The 17,412-nt window shown below is 39.8% G+C and overlaps 2 protein-coding genes across 2 annotated transcripts in view; one reads left to right on the forward strand and one right to left on the reverse strand.

Annotated features, from left to right (window-relative positions):
- The window catches only part of AK9 (adenylate kinase 9), a 138,346-nt gene extending 128,471 nt beyond the window's left edge, over positions 1 to 9,875 (reverse strand). The window contains exons 1-4 of the mRNA XM_056125450.1: positions 9,756 to 9,875; positions 6,842 to 6,905; positions 3,813 to 3,865; positions 3,616 to 3,712 (exon numbers count right to left, since the gene is read on the reverse strand). Coding sequence (XP_055981425.1) covers positions 3,616 to 3,712; positions 3,813 to 3,865; positions 6,842 to 6,905; positions 9,756 to 9,875 — 334 coding nt within the window. The remainder of the gene's footprint in view (positions 1 to 3,615; positions 3,713 to 3,812; positions 3,866 to 6,841; positions 6,906 to 9,755) is intronic.
- Positions 9,876 to 12,803: 2,928 nt separating this feature from the next.
- FIG4 (FIG4 phosphoinositide 5-phosphatase) overlaps positions 12,804 to 17,412 on the forward strand; it is a 138,119-nt gene continuing 133,510 nt past the window's right edge. Inside the window, exon 1 of the mRNA XM_056125023.1 lies at positions 12,804 to 13,054. Within this exon, the coding sequence (XP_055980998.1) occupies positions 12,989 to 13,054 (66 nt within the window). The 5' untranslated portion in view covers positions 12,804 to 12,988. The remainder of the gene's footprint in view (positions 13,055 to 17,412) is intronic.

Below are 17,412 nucleotides of genomic sequence, written 5' to 3' on the forward strand. Positions count from 1 at the left end.
ATCCTGTGTTGGACCCTTTCCAGAGAAGCAGTCCTAAGAAGTTTAACTTCAAAAGACAGTGAGCTCTAGGATCTTGGTTTCTGGGTTATCTGAACTAGATTTGCGACTTTAGCCTCACTATAATCCATAGCTTACAACTTGGCTTAATGACTTGCTCTTACAGTTGTCTTTGAAACATGTAGAAAGAGTGATGATAAACTCAGGTATTATCCTATTTGAGGCTCTTTAAATGAGCCCAACACACTTGGGCGAAAATACAGTCTCTGCATGCATTGGAACAGATTCAAAATCTGTTTCAGACCTTTCTTTGCTCTGCACTCAATTTCCTGTCCTCTTGGGCCCCCTGCAGCCTGGATCTTGTGTCAATAACCAAAAAACAGGAAAAACGTATTTGAGGCAAATTGTAAACTCTAACCCATATGGCCTAGTTATTAATTTCTTTTAGGTGTGAAATGGTTGTGGGATCATTCATTTAATATAAAAGTGTTTGCATCTTCTTGAAACATACAGCAAACACTTACAGGTGAACATATAAGATATGAATCAGCGGCTCACTTTTCAAGTCTCTGTTCCCCCACTGAACACCGATGTCACTTGCTTGTCTCCAAGTTTCTTTGCTTGCCTATTTCCACTCCGGAGACGCTTGTATTCTCTCTTGGACACACACTTCTTTCTCCCTTTTTTTCTCCCCTCACATATTTCTAAATAATTTTTAATAAAACTACCCTATCTCTTTATTTCACTCCTCCTGAAATTCTTTTCGTGAGGGAAAGGCAATGGAACTACAATTGCCTGTGCTGAAATTGGGACTGACCTAATGTAGGCCAAGCATTTTCCTGATTCTACCTCCTTTGCTTCCCACTTTACCAACTCAACAGCAACAGGATCATTTGGCTTTTCAACATGACAAACCTGTTATTCGTCGATTATTCGTCGATTGCCTCGAGCAGGCCCCAGTAACGTCTCCTTTGTCCTAGCCCTGAGATTTTTAAAAAAGTGCCATATTCAAGGCTCTTTCAGGGTTAGGAGAATGAGACCCATCATTGTTACTGGTATTTGGCATATTGGGTATGCCACGGGGAGTTTGCCAGACTCTGCCGTGTGGGCAGGTTACATTCGGTAGCCTGCCAGTTTGTCCAAAGTCGGAATGAGATAATAAAATGTCGTTATAAGATGTCGCGCTTAGGAGTTATTCCTGTCTCTATGCTCAAGAGTGACCCCAGTGCTGCTCAGGGGAACATATGTAGTGCTGAGGATTCAAACCAAGGTCAGCAGGATGCAAGGTAAGTATTTTAACAGCTATAATATCTCTCCAGCTTCCCTGTCCTTAGTTTCTTAATCCCTGTGTTTGAATGTCTCATATGATTATAGTCCCTTACTGAGATGTCTCATATGATTATAATCCTTTACTGAGACTTAAAAAGCAACTTTCTAATTTCATTCAATAACGCATTATCATTTAGATTAATGACTTTATCCCTAGCACATCTTTATTTTCCCTTTCTTATTTTGCAAATGTCATGGGATTTTCATTTTCTCTTTCTAATCACTCTGAGCTTCAGGACTCTATGGCTTGAGAATTTAGGTCCAAATAAATACCTGCTCAGCATGTGCTTAAGGGGTCCTCTTAGATTTGAGCCAGAGGGTGGACTTAAGGAATAGACTGAAGCGCAGTGAAATATAGAGCCAGAGAGTGAACTAGTGTCACTTTAGTTACCAAGTTCATCTTATAAGTGTGTATTAGTGAAGAGAAATCTCCCTGTGGCCAGGCCTTAGTAATATAACTCAGAGTGAATGGGAAAAAGTCAGCCAAAGTTCTTAGTGCTGCAAGAAAGATAATGAAAGATCTTTTGGTTTTGGTGGATAACACATAAGATTCTGGAAAAAAAGTGATTGGACTATCTGAAATTTTTTATTTAGATAGATATAGAATATGAAGAATAAAAACAAGTAAACAAGTGGCCAGAGAGATAGCACAGGGGTTAAGGTGCTTGCTTTGCTTACTCCAAATCCTGGTTCCATCCACAGAACCACATACAGTCCCCCAAGCACTGCCAGGAGTCACTCCTGCCCACAGAGCTAGAACACCATGAGCACCATGGGTGTACCCTCCACCCTAGGCAACAACAAAACAAGTAAACAAGCAAATAAAACTATCTGAACAAAACTCAGCAACACAGAAAACAAAACTCCCATTTAAAAATGTGGAGCTGCAGTGAATAAACTTTTCCTCAAAAGAAGACAATACAGAAAAAGTGTTCATCATCACTGGTTGTCAGGAAAATGCAAATTGAACAACAATGAGATATCATCTCACACCAGTGAAAATGGCCTCCAGCAAACAGTCTGAAAACAGTCAAGTGCTGGTGGTGAGAATTAGGTAAGAAAGGAACCCTCATTTGTGTCAGTGCGAATGTTAGTGGTTCAGTCACCATGAAAAACAGAATGGAGATTTCACAAAAAATACAAAATAGAACTCCCATCTAATCCAGCAATTTAACTCCTTGGCATTTATCTTAAGAACAGGAAAACAATAATTCAAAAAGATGTATGCACACACATGTTTATTGTAGAATAATTTACATTAGCCAAGATCTGGAAACAACCCAAATGCCTAATGAGAGATGAGTGTATAAGAAAATTATGATATAAATATGTGTACACATGATATAATACCACTTAGTTATAAGAAAAGATGAAAATTTGCATTTTGCTACAGCCTGGATGGAACTGAAAGTTATCGTATTAAGCAAAGTGAGGCTTTGTGGAAAGACAAATACTGGAAGACCTTATGTTTATATAGAAGAAACAAAGCAAGGGAATAGACTATGGCCAATGAGAGCAAACCTTGAGATACTGCCAATGGAAATAAGGCTGCCACGCAAGGTTGGGCTATAAAAGGTGAGGGCAAGACAAGAAAAGATCTTGGGACAAAGGTGGGTAAAGGATATTGTCACTGTGGTGTGGTGCAATAAGATTTTAATATAAGGATACCTCAATACTCTTGAATGTAGAGCACGCACTCAGCCCTTTGAGCTCTCTCCAGTCCCCACACTCTGTTAAAGTGTTAAATGAGAAATACCCTGCTTACAAGCTTAATGAGTCTGAAAAGTAGTAGTTAGCTTTGAAATCATCAATTGCTTGACAATGAAAATTATATCAGATCTCAGGCTGGACCGATAGCACAGCGGTGGGGCGTTTACCTTGCATGTGGCCAAGCCGGCTGACCTGGGTTCGATTCGTCTGCTCCTCTCGGAGAGCCTAGCAAGCTACCAAGAGTATCGCGCCTGCACGGCAAAGCCTGACAAGCTACCCGTGGTGTATTCAATATGCCAAACACAATAACAACAAGTCTCACAATGGAGACGTTCCTGGGTCCACTCGAGCAAATTGATGAACAATGGGAGGACAGTGCTACAGTGCTACCTCAATACAATAAAAATAAACCATCTGGGCTGCTCAGTGGAATGCAGACTCTGGAATTTCTATACCAGAATTTCAAAAGAAAGCAAATGCAGACATTATGTATTCATTATTTATACATACACAAATTTTAACGCTGTTTAGTGGACCACTGAAGTAAAAAACAAACAAACAAACATACAAAAAACATACCAAAGTGTGACACTTGCTGGGAGTTGAGCTTCTCCAACAGGAGCTTTATAATGACTTCATCTGGAATGCTGTGCCCCTTGTGCAGCATGGATTGCAACTGAGAACAAGCAAAGATAGTGCATATGACTGTGAAGTATAGACATGGTACGGAGCCTTTTTTAAAAGTCACAGTAAATCTAAAACACAGATTTTTTTACCAAGTTTCCTGATGGGGTATCGGAGGCAATCAATTCTTCCAAAACTGGCAAAGCTAAAATATGAATTCAAAATATTAGCACCAACTGGTGTAAAAATTGTCAAATTAAGAAATGTGTATTCTGGATGATATCACTTATATGTGGAATTTAGAATAATGGGAGGAGGAAATGCAATGGTTTATAGGGGAGAATGTCCAGATCACCCCTGACACCAGAGTCTAGGCAGGAGTAGGAAAGAAATCAAGTGGCGGAGAGTTGGGGTGGGATAAGAGATAGATGAGAAGCAACAATGAGCAAGGGTCCATGTGATTCAAGTATACATCTGTGGTGGTAAGGAATGATAGAGCTAAATACCCAAACCACAGTCAACAACACTGAAATCAGGAGACCCAAATTTTAATGACCAAACTTTAAAAAAGTTGAGTATCAAGATGGCAGACTGGGGTTTTTCGGGGGTTGGGGAGAGGGAACCTGAAAACACTGGTGGAGGGAAGTTGACACTGGTGATGGGATGGGTGCTGGAACACTGTAAGTAACTTTGAAATCACAGTGCTTTAATAAAATAAAATTTAAAAAAAGAATGTAAGATGGGGGGAAGAGATATGTATTTTGTAAGTGCTAACAAGGACAAACATTTGTATTTTACTTTAGAATTTATAAAGAATATTTAGACGCTTTATTTAAACCTAACTAGTAGCAAAAAGTACTCCACAGAAAACCTGTTTCTGTCATTGGCAAGTTAAGGGACCTCCGAGAAGCTGATTTCCTAAATGCCTCTGTATCTGGTATGCGAATGTGCTAGACAGTATGCAAGAGAGTGAGGATGAAATGAGGTGGTATATGACAGTAATTGGGAAAATATAAAGTACTGCATAAAGATGGGCACTGCTATTATTAGTCACTTTTATCACTATGAAATTATATCCAGAGATCATTAATTTTTTACAGATTGTAAAGATGGAAAACATTCATGGAGAAATGTTTAAAAAGGGAAGAGGGATTCCCAGGTTGAAATTGCAGTGATGTTTAAATTTTGTTTTGTTTTAGGATTCACAGGATAATCTTAGGAACCAAGAGTGGGGTAGCCAGTGGCAATGCTTTTTCTTGTATTTGTTTATCAATGCCATGCAGTTGCAAGGCATGAATTCAGGTCTCTGGCAAGCAAAGCTATCGCACTAGCCCTTTGAGCTATTATAAGGCTCCTCTTTCTTTTCTAAAAGGAAACATTTGGGGACCCAGAGACAGTACAGGATTTAAGGTGGGTTCAATCCCAAGCACTGCATGCTCTGCTAAGCACTGCAGAGTCACCCAACTCCCTTCTCTCCCAATGCATCCCCTTAGAATGGAAATATTTTATCTATTGCTAAAAGAAATTTGGGGATAGAAATGATAACACATGGTGTAGGGGATGTCTCAGGAGCCAAATTATATCCCCAGCAGCTAATAATCTATGGAATGATTATATTCTTTTTTAAAAAAACTTTTTGATTGAACTACTGTGAGATAGACCCTTACAAAGCTTTTCATGGTTAGATTTCAGTCATACAGTATTCCAACACCCATCCCTCCACTAGTGTACGTTTCCCAGCACCAGTGTCCCCAGGTTCCCTCCCATCACCCCCCCATACCTTGCCTGCCTCTCTCTCTCTCTCTCCTCTCTCCTCTCTCTCTCCCCCCTCTGTCTCTGTGTGTCTTTTTGTCTGTGTGTCTGTCTGTGTGTCTGTCTCTCTCCCCCGCCGCCCCTCCCCCCCCCCCCCCCCCGCCCCGTGCTTTTGGGCACTGTGGTTTGCAATATTGGTACTGAAAGGTTATCGAGAATATCCCTTTCCAGGAAATTGTCTGCCATAGAGGCAGGGGGAAGGTTAAGAAGGGAGGGGATATGAAGGACATTGGTGGTGGAAAATGTGCACTGGTGGAGGGATGGATGTTCTATCAATGTATGACTGAAACTCAAACATGAAAGCTTTGTAACTGTATCTCACAGTGATTCAATTAAAAAAATAATATCCCTTACCTATTTTTAACACTCAGTTCTGGTCCAGTGTGATCATTCTCAGCTATTATTGTCATACCAGTCTCTTCTCTTATCTTACCTACCCTCAGCCCCCCCCCCCCCAAATTTGTGGTTAGAGCCAATCATTAACCAGTCCTCCTAACCCCAGATATAGAATAATGCAGTCATTTGTGGCATATAAAAAGTATATAGTAGAAGACTAATATCCATGGTTAGGGAAAAGAGGGGTCTGGAATGTTTATATTCTTTAATGCTTGCTACAGTGAATTTTTATGTGAAAAAGGGGAAAAATTTTAATTTGTGTGTTTGCTATGTTATTAAATTATTTTCCCCCAAATTGTAACAGATCATAATTTTACTACTACCACGTGAAATATCCACTGAAAATGATTGTAAAAACTTTTAGGATTTGTTGTCAATCTGATATATAAATACACATCATTATTATTTTATTTAGATTTTCTTTGAATAATGATGGGGTTAATTTTCCCCTATATTTCTTTATCTTAAGAATTACTGATTAATTTCTTAACTTATCTATGAGGTCACAAATAATATTACTGCATTATATATAGCAACCTTTATAAATGGCAAAGAATGCAAAGAAATCTATAGATAAAAAAAGAAAAAATGTATCATTGGAGATAGTTGTGTTTCTTAAAAGTGCCACAACAATTTTCAGCTGTGAGAATCTCATCTTCCATAGGGAGACACTAAACAAACACTTACCTTGAAGAGTCCTAATTTTTAAAATTATAGAAATGGAGATAGTAGAATGGAATCAAAGACATTTCAGATCCAGTCCAAAATTCTATGAACAAAACTGTGATTAGTAGAATGGCAAAACTTATTTGGTGCCTTATAACATCATATTCACTTGTTTGACTGTGGGATGTGATAAAGATGTAACAAAATCATAGAATCTTGGTGAGTATTAATTGTATAATTCCTTACATTTTAATGCAAACTTGAATATACTCATAAGATGATATTGGAAAGAAAAGGTAAAACTTACCTTCTACAGGAATACATTTCCATGTCTGTGTTATATAATTGGCCAAAGTTGTCTTCCCAACCCCCTTAAAAAAATAAGACAGTATTTAAAATTCAATAGAACAACTATTATAAGTGAAAGAGATAATCTCATTTTGAAAGAGTCTATTGATGGTCACTATTATATCAATGCTATGTTATTTTTCAAAAAAAAAAAAACAAAAACAAATGAACAGTAAAACCTAGATATATATAGCTTCATTTCCCTCCAGAAATTGTCACATTTGCCTCATTTTATGAGGTAATTTAAGTAAAAGAAGTTTAACATTTTACCTTGAGACCAGCAGAATGTTTCATCATAATGACAGTCTAAATAATATTTTCTTTTGATTGTCAGATTTTGAATTCTGAACATATATCATTGTGTCTATATTGACATTTATTAGTTTGTTTTCTTACTAAAGTTTATAATCATGAATGTTTTGACAAATTTACATTTTGTAACTTTCAGGAGCAAAGCGTTCATTGAACAGAATCTTTGAGTAGGATATCACAAATACAAAATATCCCTCTAATGAAGTAACATTTCTACTTTATTGTTTTTACTGTTGAGTTTTAGGACAATCTTTTTGGGGGAAATTTGGGGCCACACCAACTGGTGCTCAGGGCTTACTCCTGTCTTTATGCTTAGGGATCATTTCTGGAATGCTCTGGGTACTACTATGGGGTGCCAGGACTCATATCCATCTTGGTTGCATGTAGGCAAATGTGCTATTTGCTCCCGCCCCTCACTGCTGACCTTTCAAACTCCATGACATTTTGCAAAAATATAATGAAAGTTACTGGAACTATTTCTTGTAGCTATCCCAAAGTTGATATAAAATTAAACCAAACATGGGACGTTACTGGTGCCCGTTCGAGCTAATTGATGGGATGACAGTGCTATGAAACCTTATCCTTAGCTTCTGCGTTCTTCTTCTTCTTTTTTTTTTTCTTCTTCTTTTTGGGTCACACCCGGCGATGCACAGGAGTTACTCCTGGCTCATGCACTCAGGAATTACTCCTGGCCATGCTCAGGAGACCATATGGGATGCTGGAATCGAACCCTGGTTGGCTGCGTGCAAGGCAAACGCCCTACCTGCTGTGCTATCACTCCAGCCCCAGCTTCTGTGTTCTTGAGAAGATCTTTAGTTAACCAGCTCTGGCTACCTACTGATAACTATTAAATATCTCAGTAGTTGAAAATAGCTCTTTAGAGGTTTTAAGTAGATGTGCCTAGGAAGGCAAGCTATTTTTCAACAACCATAATGCACAGGGTCACTATCACACTGGGTGAGGCAAGACCTAGCATCTCGCAGTGGCTTCAGAGCTAGTGCAGGAACCTACCAGTGAGTCACTGTTACATATTCAGAGAGCTTCATAACAAATTTGACAAATGTTTATATACAAGTTGTGTCTGACAAAACCTTGGATCATGTATAACTAATGATAGACATGGTGGGTACTTTGGTGGTATCACTGTATCACTGTCATCCCGTGTTTGTCGATTTACTCTAGTGGGCACCAGTAACGTCTCTATTGGTTCCAGTCCTGAGATTTTAGCAGCTTCTTACTCGTCTTTTCCCAACGATTGGAGGCTCTTTCAGGGTCAGGGGAATGAGACCTGTTATCATTACTGTTTTTGGCATATCGAATACGCCATAGGGAGCTTGCCAGGCTCTGCCCCTGCGGGTGAGATAATCTAGGTAGCTTGCTGGGCTCTCTGAGAGGTGTATGTATATATACATATATATATATTTATATATATGGGCTGGAGCGATAGCACAGCGGGTAGGGCGTTTGCCTTACACGCAGCCAACATGGCCAACCCGAGTTCGATTCCTCCGTCCCTCTTGGAGAGCCCGGCAAGCTCCCGAGAGTATCTCGCCCGCATGGCAAAGCCTGGCAAGCTCCCCGTGATGTATTCGATATGCCAAACACAGTAACAAGTCTCACAATGTTACTGGGCTTGCTCGAGCAAATTGATGAACAATGGGAGGACCATGACCGTGAGTGTGATATATATATATATATATATAGAGAGAGAGAGAGAGAGAGAGACAGAGAGACAGAGAGACAGAGAGACAGAGATACATATATGTCTATATATGTATATATATATATATATTTCTCTCTATGATTTGTTGCCTCCTGTCTGAATCCCATAAAATATGATGTGGTAATTATGGAAAATGAGTAGGAAGTGTCTTATGATGTGTCCGGAAAGCAGCCTGGAGCGTGGTGGTGATTGGGTAGTGGAGGTTGGCTGCTGGGGCTGGATCCCTTGGGATGGGGAGAGCTCCCGCCCGCCCCGCTCTGGGGCAGCCTGAATGAGAACAGCCTGGCTCGGAGTTGATGGCATGGTTATGGGGGCCTCAATTTATACTCCTGTCTGGGAGGAACAGCCGTGAGTTCTGGAGGGTGGCCGATGAGGAGATTATCTGGTGCCGGAAGGGTGTGACTTATGGGTGTGACTCCTGGGTCACCAGAGACTGGGGGGAAGCAGGCAGACGATTTCTGCTCCTGGATCCCGTTGAGTTCAGTGTCCAAGGTCACAAAGTTCCACATTACCTGGGTTCCATGGGACTTCACTCCTGCTTAAGGCTCGGCCAGAGCATCTGGAAAGCGGCCTGGAGCGTAGTGGCGATTGTATTCTAAGACATTATTTTGGAGGTAATGCCTTAGAATACAAAACCCAGTCTCCTTTTCATTTAGAGTGTGTAAGGAGAGAAAATTATCAACTTACAAGCAATGTTATATCAGGTTTTAAGTCAGATAATGAAAGTAACAATCACTCAAAAGAAGAACATGGTGATTTTCCTTTCTTGTATGGCTACATAAGATTATGACTTTTAAAATAGAAAGATCATATAAAGTAGCTATCACAAATAACTTACTGGCTTCCCAAATACAACAAAACAAACAGGTTTGGACAACATGAAATTTTTCTCAGTTTCATCTTCATCAAATATGTCTACAAAAGGATGCTGCTCTTCTTTCATTTTGTTAACAGTCATGGTACAACATGCTACAAGAAGAGAGTTAGATTGTTAAAGTTAGTTGGAACAAATAGGCAGATTGGGGTAACTAGATTAGCCTATGAATTTATGTGTTCTAGAAAATAACCCATGCCATCAGAGACATAGATTTTACCAATAATCTCAAGTGAGTTAAAGTCACCTATTACCATTTTAATAGGCTCTTAGTTACAGACCAAAAAAAAAATGCGAATTTCAGAAATTTGCAGTATATATGACATTAAAAAAAATTCTCTAAAGAACTCAATTAGGGAAAATGCAAATAGAAAAATCATATATGCTAATATATATTTATTAGCATATATATTTCTAACTTCTAGGTTCCCTCACATTGGGATTTGCTGCTAGAGTGCTGTTAGAAAAAGATTGCTGAACAGTCCCTTGGTGGGTTCTTTTAATGGGCTCTAGACAGCATTTTGGGTCACACCCAGCGATGCTCAGAGGTTACTCTTGACTCAGCACTCAGAAATTACTTCTGGAGGTGCTCGGGAGACCATAGGGAATGTCTGGTATTGAACCGGGCTCAGCCAAGTGCAAAGCAAACACCCTACCCTCTATAATATTGATTCAAGCCCCAAATTCTAAGTTTTTTAATACACCAGAATTCATTATCAAGGGCCCCAATCCTGCTTCAAAGACATACTTAAAAACTGCTGCTAAAATTTATCAAACTTGGAATGAAACACAAATCTCAAATATTACATTATGCTGTGTATTTGTGCTATAAATTCAATACAGATTCTGCCCCATCCCCACACATTTTTTAGCTGCTGAGAAGCCGTCCAGCAGTGGGTTCTGAGATTTATAGGAGTCCCTTCTACTGGAAATCCTACCGCTCCCATCTAAATTAGACTAGCTGCCACTCTGGTTGCTATACATTCTCAAGAAAAGGTGCTTAGTAAATATCTATGGACTGAAGACTAATCTTTGAAAGAGGAAGCGGTTTTAAAATCCAGAATTTACCCAGGGATCCCAGAGTTTAATTTTGCAATAAAAGTAACTGGTCTGGGGTCCTAGCAGGTGTGGGGTTCTATTTAATCTCTAGCCAAAGGCCTTCGGGCGGTGGGCGAGGCCCCCTATTTACCAGGCAGCTTCTTTCCAGTGTACTCCGCAGAGCCCGCCGCAGTTTCCCGGACTTTGGGATCTGTTGGGCGGTTGCCTAGGGAACCACCGACGCTACAGCCCAGAGCCTTTTGGGGGCGGGCCCTTGAGAGTTGCTACTGTGGCGGATTTTCTCTTGTTAAATACTTTTGTGAGTACCTATTTCAATTGTGAATAAACTCATTTCCCCAAATGTATGATTGAGAGGAAAGATTAGTCCATTGACATTGAAATTACTGATATAAAGGGCTGTGTTGCCATGTTTGTGTATGTGAGTGCTGTGTAATCAAGCTGCTTTTCAAGAGTCTCAGTAAATTTAGAGTTGAGCTGCTATATGATCCAGCAATTCCACTTTTGGGCATCTACCCCCAGTATAGAAAGACATTCATTCAGAAGGACATGCACACCATTATTCATTGCTGCACTTAGTAGAACAACTAAGATACAGAATCAACCTAAGTATCCAACAACAAATGAATGGTTTATGAAGATGTGGTAAATATACACAATGGAATACTATGTAGCTGCAAGGAACAATGGAATCATACAATTTGCTGCAACCTGGTTGGTAGGGAAGATATCATGTTGAGTGAAGTAAGCCAGGAGAAGAAGGACAAACACAGGATGATCTCACTTTTCTGTATTATATAAAATAACTGGACTGGGAAATGTAATGTAGGAAGGGGAGCTACTTAGATCACCCTTGATCCCAGAGTTTAGGGAGGAGAAGGTCAGAGAAGGAAAGAAAGAGACATCAAGAAGGGAGGGGGTTGGAAAACATGAGAAAGGGAAGTAATGGGAGAATCTGGGTTGGAGCTTTGGTTATACTTGTGATTTGGGTGAGTGGTGTAACCATTTATTCAAAGCACAGACTCAACAAGATTGAGAACGTGAGATCGAAGCTGCAACCACCAAACTTTGTAATGTGCTTGCTAAGGTGGCAGGCAGGGGTGGGGTCTTAAATGATTGCAGAGGATGGAATATGGGAACACTGGTGGAGGGACGTTGGCACTGGTGGTGAGATTGGTGTTGAAATACTGTATTCCTAAAACTCAAGTATCAATAACTTTGTAAATCCCACTTATTTAATTAAATAATAAATTGTTAAGAGAGCAAACATTAAATATATAAGGTGACAATAAGAAAGGGAACATTAAATATGTAAGATGACAACAAAGAACATATGGAAGAAACATTGATTTAACCCTGAACTGCCCAACTAGAAAGTTAGAGGTTTAGAACAATGTACATATGTAATATTTGATAGAATTTACAAATGTTGTAAGTCAGACAAATATTTGGCACAGTACAGACTTTCCAGCTGAGGTGATTTAAAACCATTCCTCGGATGACACACTGTCTGAATGATACGGAGTTTGTTGATGCTCACCGTAGTCACGCAAGGAAAAAAGCACTTACACTCGGTGTAGGAGCATCAGAGTAAATTTCCCGGAAAATAAAGGAGAGAATAGGCAGTGTGTGTGGGGGAACCCCTCACACTTGAGAATGGATCTATTTGCAATTAGGGGAGAACTGCTCCAAGGCGAGTAACTCAATTCCATAAAAACCCACAAACAAACAAACAAACACAAACAAACAAACAAACAAACAACCCACCCCAGAGAATTAATACTATAAACTTTTCTCCGCCCACTTTTTTTCTCTGCCCTCATCAGTGATGGCCATCTTTGCTTCCTTTTAGGGCAGTACGCAGGCTCTGGGCGCCTCTACACCACCTCTCTATGGTACATCCTCCAGCTCCGCCTTCGCCGGGCCCGGGGCGGGGTTTGCTTGGAGGCGGGGCGAAGGAATCCGGAAACCGCCGTGCTGTGTGGGTCAGCTGTGTGCTTAGTGCCCGGGCCGGCGGCTTTGATCCTGGATGCATCTCTTGTCTGGGGGCTGAGGTGACATCTCTGCCAGCCTTCTAGGGCGACTGCCACAATCTGGGCTGCGGCCTGGTGCTTTCTCCGGGGACCCTATTTGCTCTGGCCATGCCCTCGGCCGCCGCCCCCCTTATCAGCTCGATCCAGAAGTTGGTTCTGTACGAGACCCGAGCTGTGAGTACTCGGCCCCTGAGGGCGCGGGAGGGAAGAAGGTGGCCAAGGGGGTGGGTGCCTTCGGGCTCGACCACCATGCCCTGTCCTGTACCCCAGTCCTGGCCAGACACTGCTTTGTGTGTTTAGGGTCGGCGGGGGGCGCGGGGGGCGGGTGTCTGCGTTTTCGGCACCCAGGGCACTGCTGATTTTGCTCTGGGTACTTGATTTAAGAGCCGCAGTTGGGGGGCACATTCTGGGAACAGGTGTTGGCATTTCAGGAACTATCCATGAGTTACTGGATTGTTTTCACTCTTTATATTCGAGTTCTGCAGTTTTGGCTATTGAAGAGGCAGGAAGTATGCGGGGTTGGGGATTGGGGAGGGGGACAGATTCATGATTTGGTAACGTTTCTGTTTTCCAGTTCATACCATCCCTTGCTTGATGTTGTTACACGCACGTGTACTGCTTAAGTAAAACTTGAATGACCATGAGACATAGTTATCAGTAGAATAAGCAGATCGGTTCCCTCTCCCCCCCCCTCCCCCGCATTAACTAGTTCCCTAAAAGTTAGAGAATTGCGTTTATAGAAGTACAAACTTTGTGGCTGGAAAATAAAACATAGCTTTCTAAACTTTTATTTTAGCAGTGTATATTAGGGTCTGCACGGAAGATGATACTTCTTGACATCAAGATTGCATACCCTAGAAACCCTTCCTGATGCAGTTTTTCTTACTAGGCTTGTCGGGTGGAAGCAGTTATCCCTAATAGATAGAGAAGAGGTACTTAACAATCTCTCAGTTTTAATGGTTCCAATAACATGTGTCACTCAGGCCCTCCCTAGTGCAGAAACATTGTCCTTTGAGTTTTTGCTGATAATTTGATTAGATTCAAACAAGAACATGAAATTACCTCATAACTGTATTTGCAGATACCTACAGTTGTTTTTTTCTGGTGGGAGTCTTGAAATTGAAAAAAAAAATTCTGCATTGTATATAACATGTGGTAAACGTCCCTAGATAACATAAACATCAATGTTGTGATATATTAGATAACATAAACATAAATACTATGCTCACATGCAAATTTCAGCCCACTTATAAGCTGAGCATTCGCTGGCTCTTCTTCCTAGAACTCAATTCATATAAGGCTCAGAAACATTTAGTTCTTCTGTTCTAAGGAGAGTAAACTCTGAATCTCTTAGTTAATATTCAAAATGATACAGGGTTTCTCCTCAACTTGTCTGCCTAGTCTTTCATCTAGTTTAAGATCAATTCAGCGAACATGAAGGATAAACTATGTATCTTTACGTGCCTTATTCAGTAGTATAATTGTGTTGTTTTTGGTTCCCTGTATCTACCCTGTACTTGTCTGTTGTTCTTTCTTTTTGTAATAGCCACCTTGCTCCTTAAATCAAAAGCCTGCTTGTCTTCAGCACAGATTTGGCAGAGTGTCTTTCAATAGTGGACTCTTAATAGATGCTGGTTGAGAACAGACACGTGTGATCAAGAACTCTGTTGTAGCCCTTTTTACTCATCTGAGCTCTAGCTACTTAAATTGTGGATTGCAGCATGGGGTTATGTAACTTAAAAAAAATTTAATAATAAATTTCTTTTACAAATAGAAATATTAAAATTTGTTAATAGATTTATTTATTTTATTAATAGTAAATGTTTGATTTGTCTACTGATATTGATGGGCTGGAGCGATAGCACAGCGGTAGGGCAGTTACCTTAAGCGTAGCCAGCCCAGCCGAGCCGGGTTCGGTCCTCCGCCCCTCTCGGAGAGCCCGGCAAGCTACCGAGAGTATCTCGCCCGCACCACAGAGCCTGGCAAGCTACCCGTAATGTATTCGATATGCCAAACACAGTAACAAGAAGTCTCAAAATGGAGATGTTACTGGGCCCGCTCGAGAAAATCGATGAACAACAGGAGGACAGTGCTGCACTGATATTGATGTACCTTTTTACCTGGGATTGCATAACAATTACCCCAGTCAAAGGATTCAGAGTGGAAAAAAATACTTATTTATTTTTAATTTTTCATTGCAATCCTGTGGTTTACAACACTATTAATATTGATTACAACACGACATCGATCACTAGTGTACCCTTCTGTTTCCCCCAGCGAACCCAACACCCCGTACACCCTTTCCCCGCAACTCAACTTTATGGATCACTTCACCTATTTTGTTGCCTTTGAACCTTCGTTGCTACTTCACTGTATATCTTTAAGTCCTACCTAGGAGACAGATCATTCTGTATCTGTCTCTTTCCTTTTGGTGGACATTCAGAGTGAAAAGAGTTTAAGAAGCTCTGGTCTGAGTTTTTGGAAACTTAACTGGTCAGAATAGAGATAAAAGGTGAGTTTTTCAGAAGGATGCTAGAAGAGCAGTTGTAGAGAACTTTCCTTGGAGGAGGGGAACTCCCCTATGGAAAAACATGAACAAGAGAGTTTGAGATCCCTATCAGCATGCTACGAAGAACTTAGCATAGGTGCAAGGTGATGGACTCTGATGAACTCAGATGTGATCGGAATCTGTTCCTGGATAGAGAAATCACCGTGGTCAAGAAGTATGATTTGTCTGTGGAATCATTTCTGTGTTTCAGGGAAAGTTTGGTCTAGGGCACTCTCCCTGAGCATTATCTGCTGCATTTAATACCAAAACTTCAAAATATCATTAATAAAATTATTTTTTTAAGTTAAAGATTTAAGCAGAAATAAGTTTTTGGAGAAATAAACTCAATGTTTAGGGAACGTAACTAACCTAGAAAAAAGCATAGCATTTCTAGCAACTAAGCAGATCCTAAAATTAGAAAACTAACTCTAGTCGGTAATATTATTAAAACAAAACCTAAACTCTAATATAAAAACTTCAGCTATAAGACTAGTAACTAACACATATGGAACACTTTTGTGTCTGAAATTGCTCATGGGACTATATATATTTTATTATTTAATCCTTAAGAAAATTTTAATAGGTAAGTGTTGTTATTATTACCTTCACTACTACTATTATTATTCAATGAGGAAGAAAATGAGGTGAAGAGGGCTGTACTGAAATGCTACTGAAAGTGTGATCTGGGTGGTAGAAACTGACATAGTTAGTAACTTGTCTGTGACAAAGTACCTGTCAAAATTGAGTGGACATGATGAGAAATTTTTATAGCAGTTTTGAAGGATAATTATATTTCTGATAAGTCAGATAATCTAGAACTTTAGGTTCCTATGTCCTTGCCTTTTGGCTTTTAGCATTTCTCTTATGGAAATTTAAGCCATATACCATTACCTCTCTCCAAAATAAACAATGAACTTCTCCTTGATTATCTAAAATTTATTCTACTCCAACCCACCTTTTATTTTATAAGGTATTTAGCACTGTAGCACTGTCCTCCCGTTGTTCATTGATTTGCTGGAGCAGGCCAATAATGTCTCCATTGTGAGACTTTGTTGTTACTGTGTTTGGTATATTGAATACCTCACGGGGAGCTTGCCAGGCTCTGCTGTGCAGGCGAAATACTCTCGGTTAGCTTGCTGGGCTCTCTGTGAGGGGCAGAGGAAGGAAGAATCGAACTCGGGTCGGCTGGGCTGACTGCGTGCAGGCAAATGCCCTACCGCTGTGCTATCGCTCCAGCCTCATAAGGTATTTAAAATAAAATATATTTAATACTTTTTTCTGGAAGCGTTGAGAAAGAGTTTTATTGGCAACAAGCTAGCCGTTTGGAAGATTTGGAAGATGGTGGACTAATGTCTACCATACTTTGATAACAAAAGGTCCTTAGTGTAGAAATATTGTCTATAATTTTTACTGATTGAATTTGACATTGTCTGAATTTTTACTGATAATAAAGTTTATCTTAATGTTTACTTTGTTAATAAGGTTTACCTTATGGTTTACTTTGTTAATAAGTTAACCTTATGTTTTTTTAAATTTAAAATGTACATAAATTGAAATGTGCAAATATAAATCATAGAGTTTGGACAAAAGTATACACTTGTGTTTCCTAACTGCAATATTTTCTCCCACACTATATCCTTGGTTCACTGTTTGAATTCCTTAGCCAATAGCCTTCTATACTATTCTTTCTCATTCCTCACTTACACAAACAGAGGCTGCATTTCTCATAATGTAGTTCTTGTTTTATTCTGTTTTGTGAAATGGAATGGAAAGGTGCAATAAGCTTCTTTATATGTTTTTAATCAAGATAATATTAAATACATACATGTATATAAGCATATAAGGATGAAATCTTGTCATATGCAGCTACATGGATTTATCTAAAGAGTATTATCATTAAGTGAAATATGCTAGATATAGAAAGAAATGACCATATGATTTCACTCTTCTGTATAGAAATATAAACTGTGTATAGGAAGAAGTT

The sequence above is a fragment of the Sorex fumeus genome, unplaced genomic scaffold, assembly GCF_029834395.1.
Source record: "Sorex fumeus unplaced genomic scaffold, SorFum_2.1 ptg000054l, whole genome shotgun sequence".
Lineage (NCBI taxonomy): Eukaryota > Metazoa > Chordata > Mammalia > Eulipotyphla > Soricidae > Sorex > Sorex fumeus.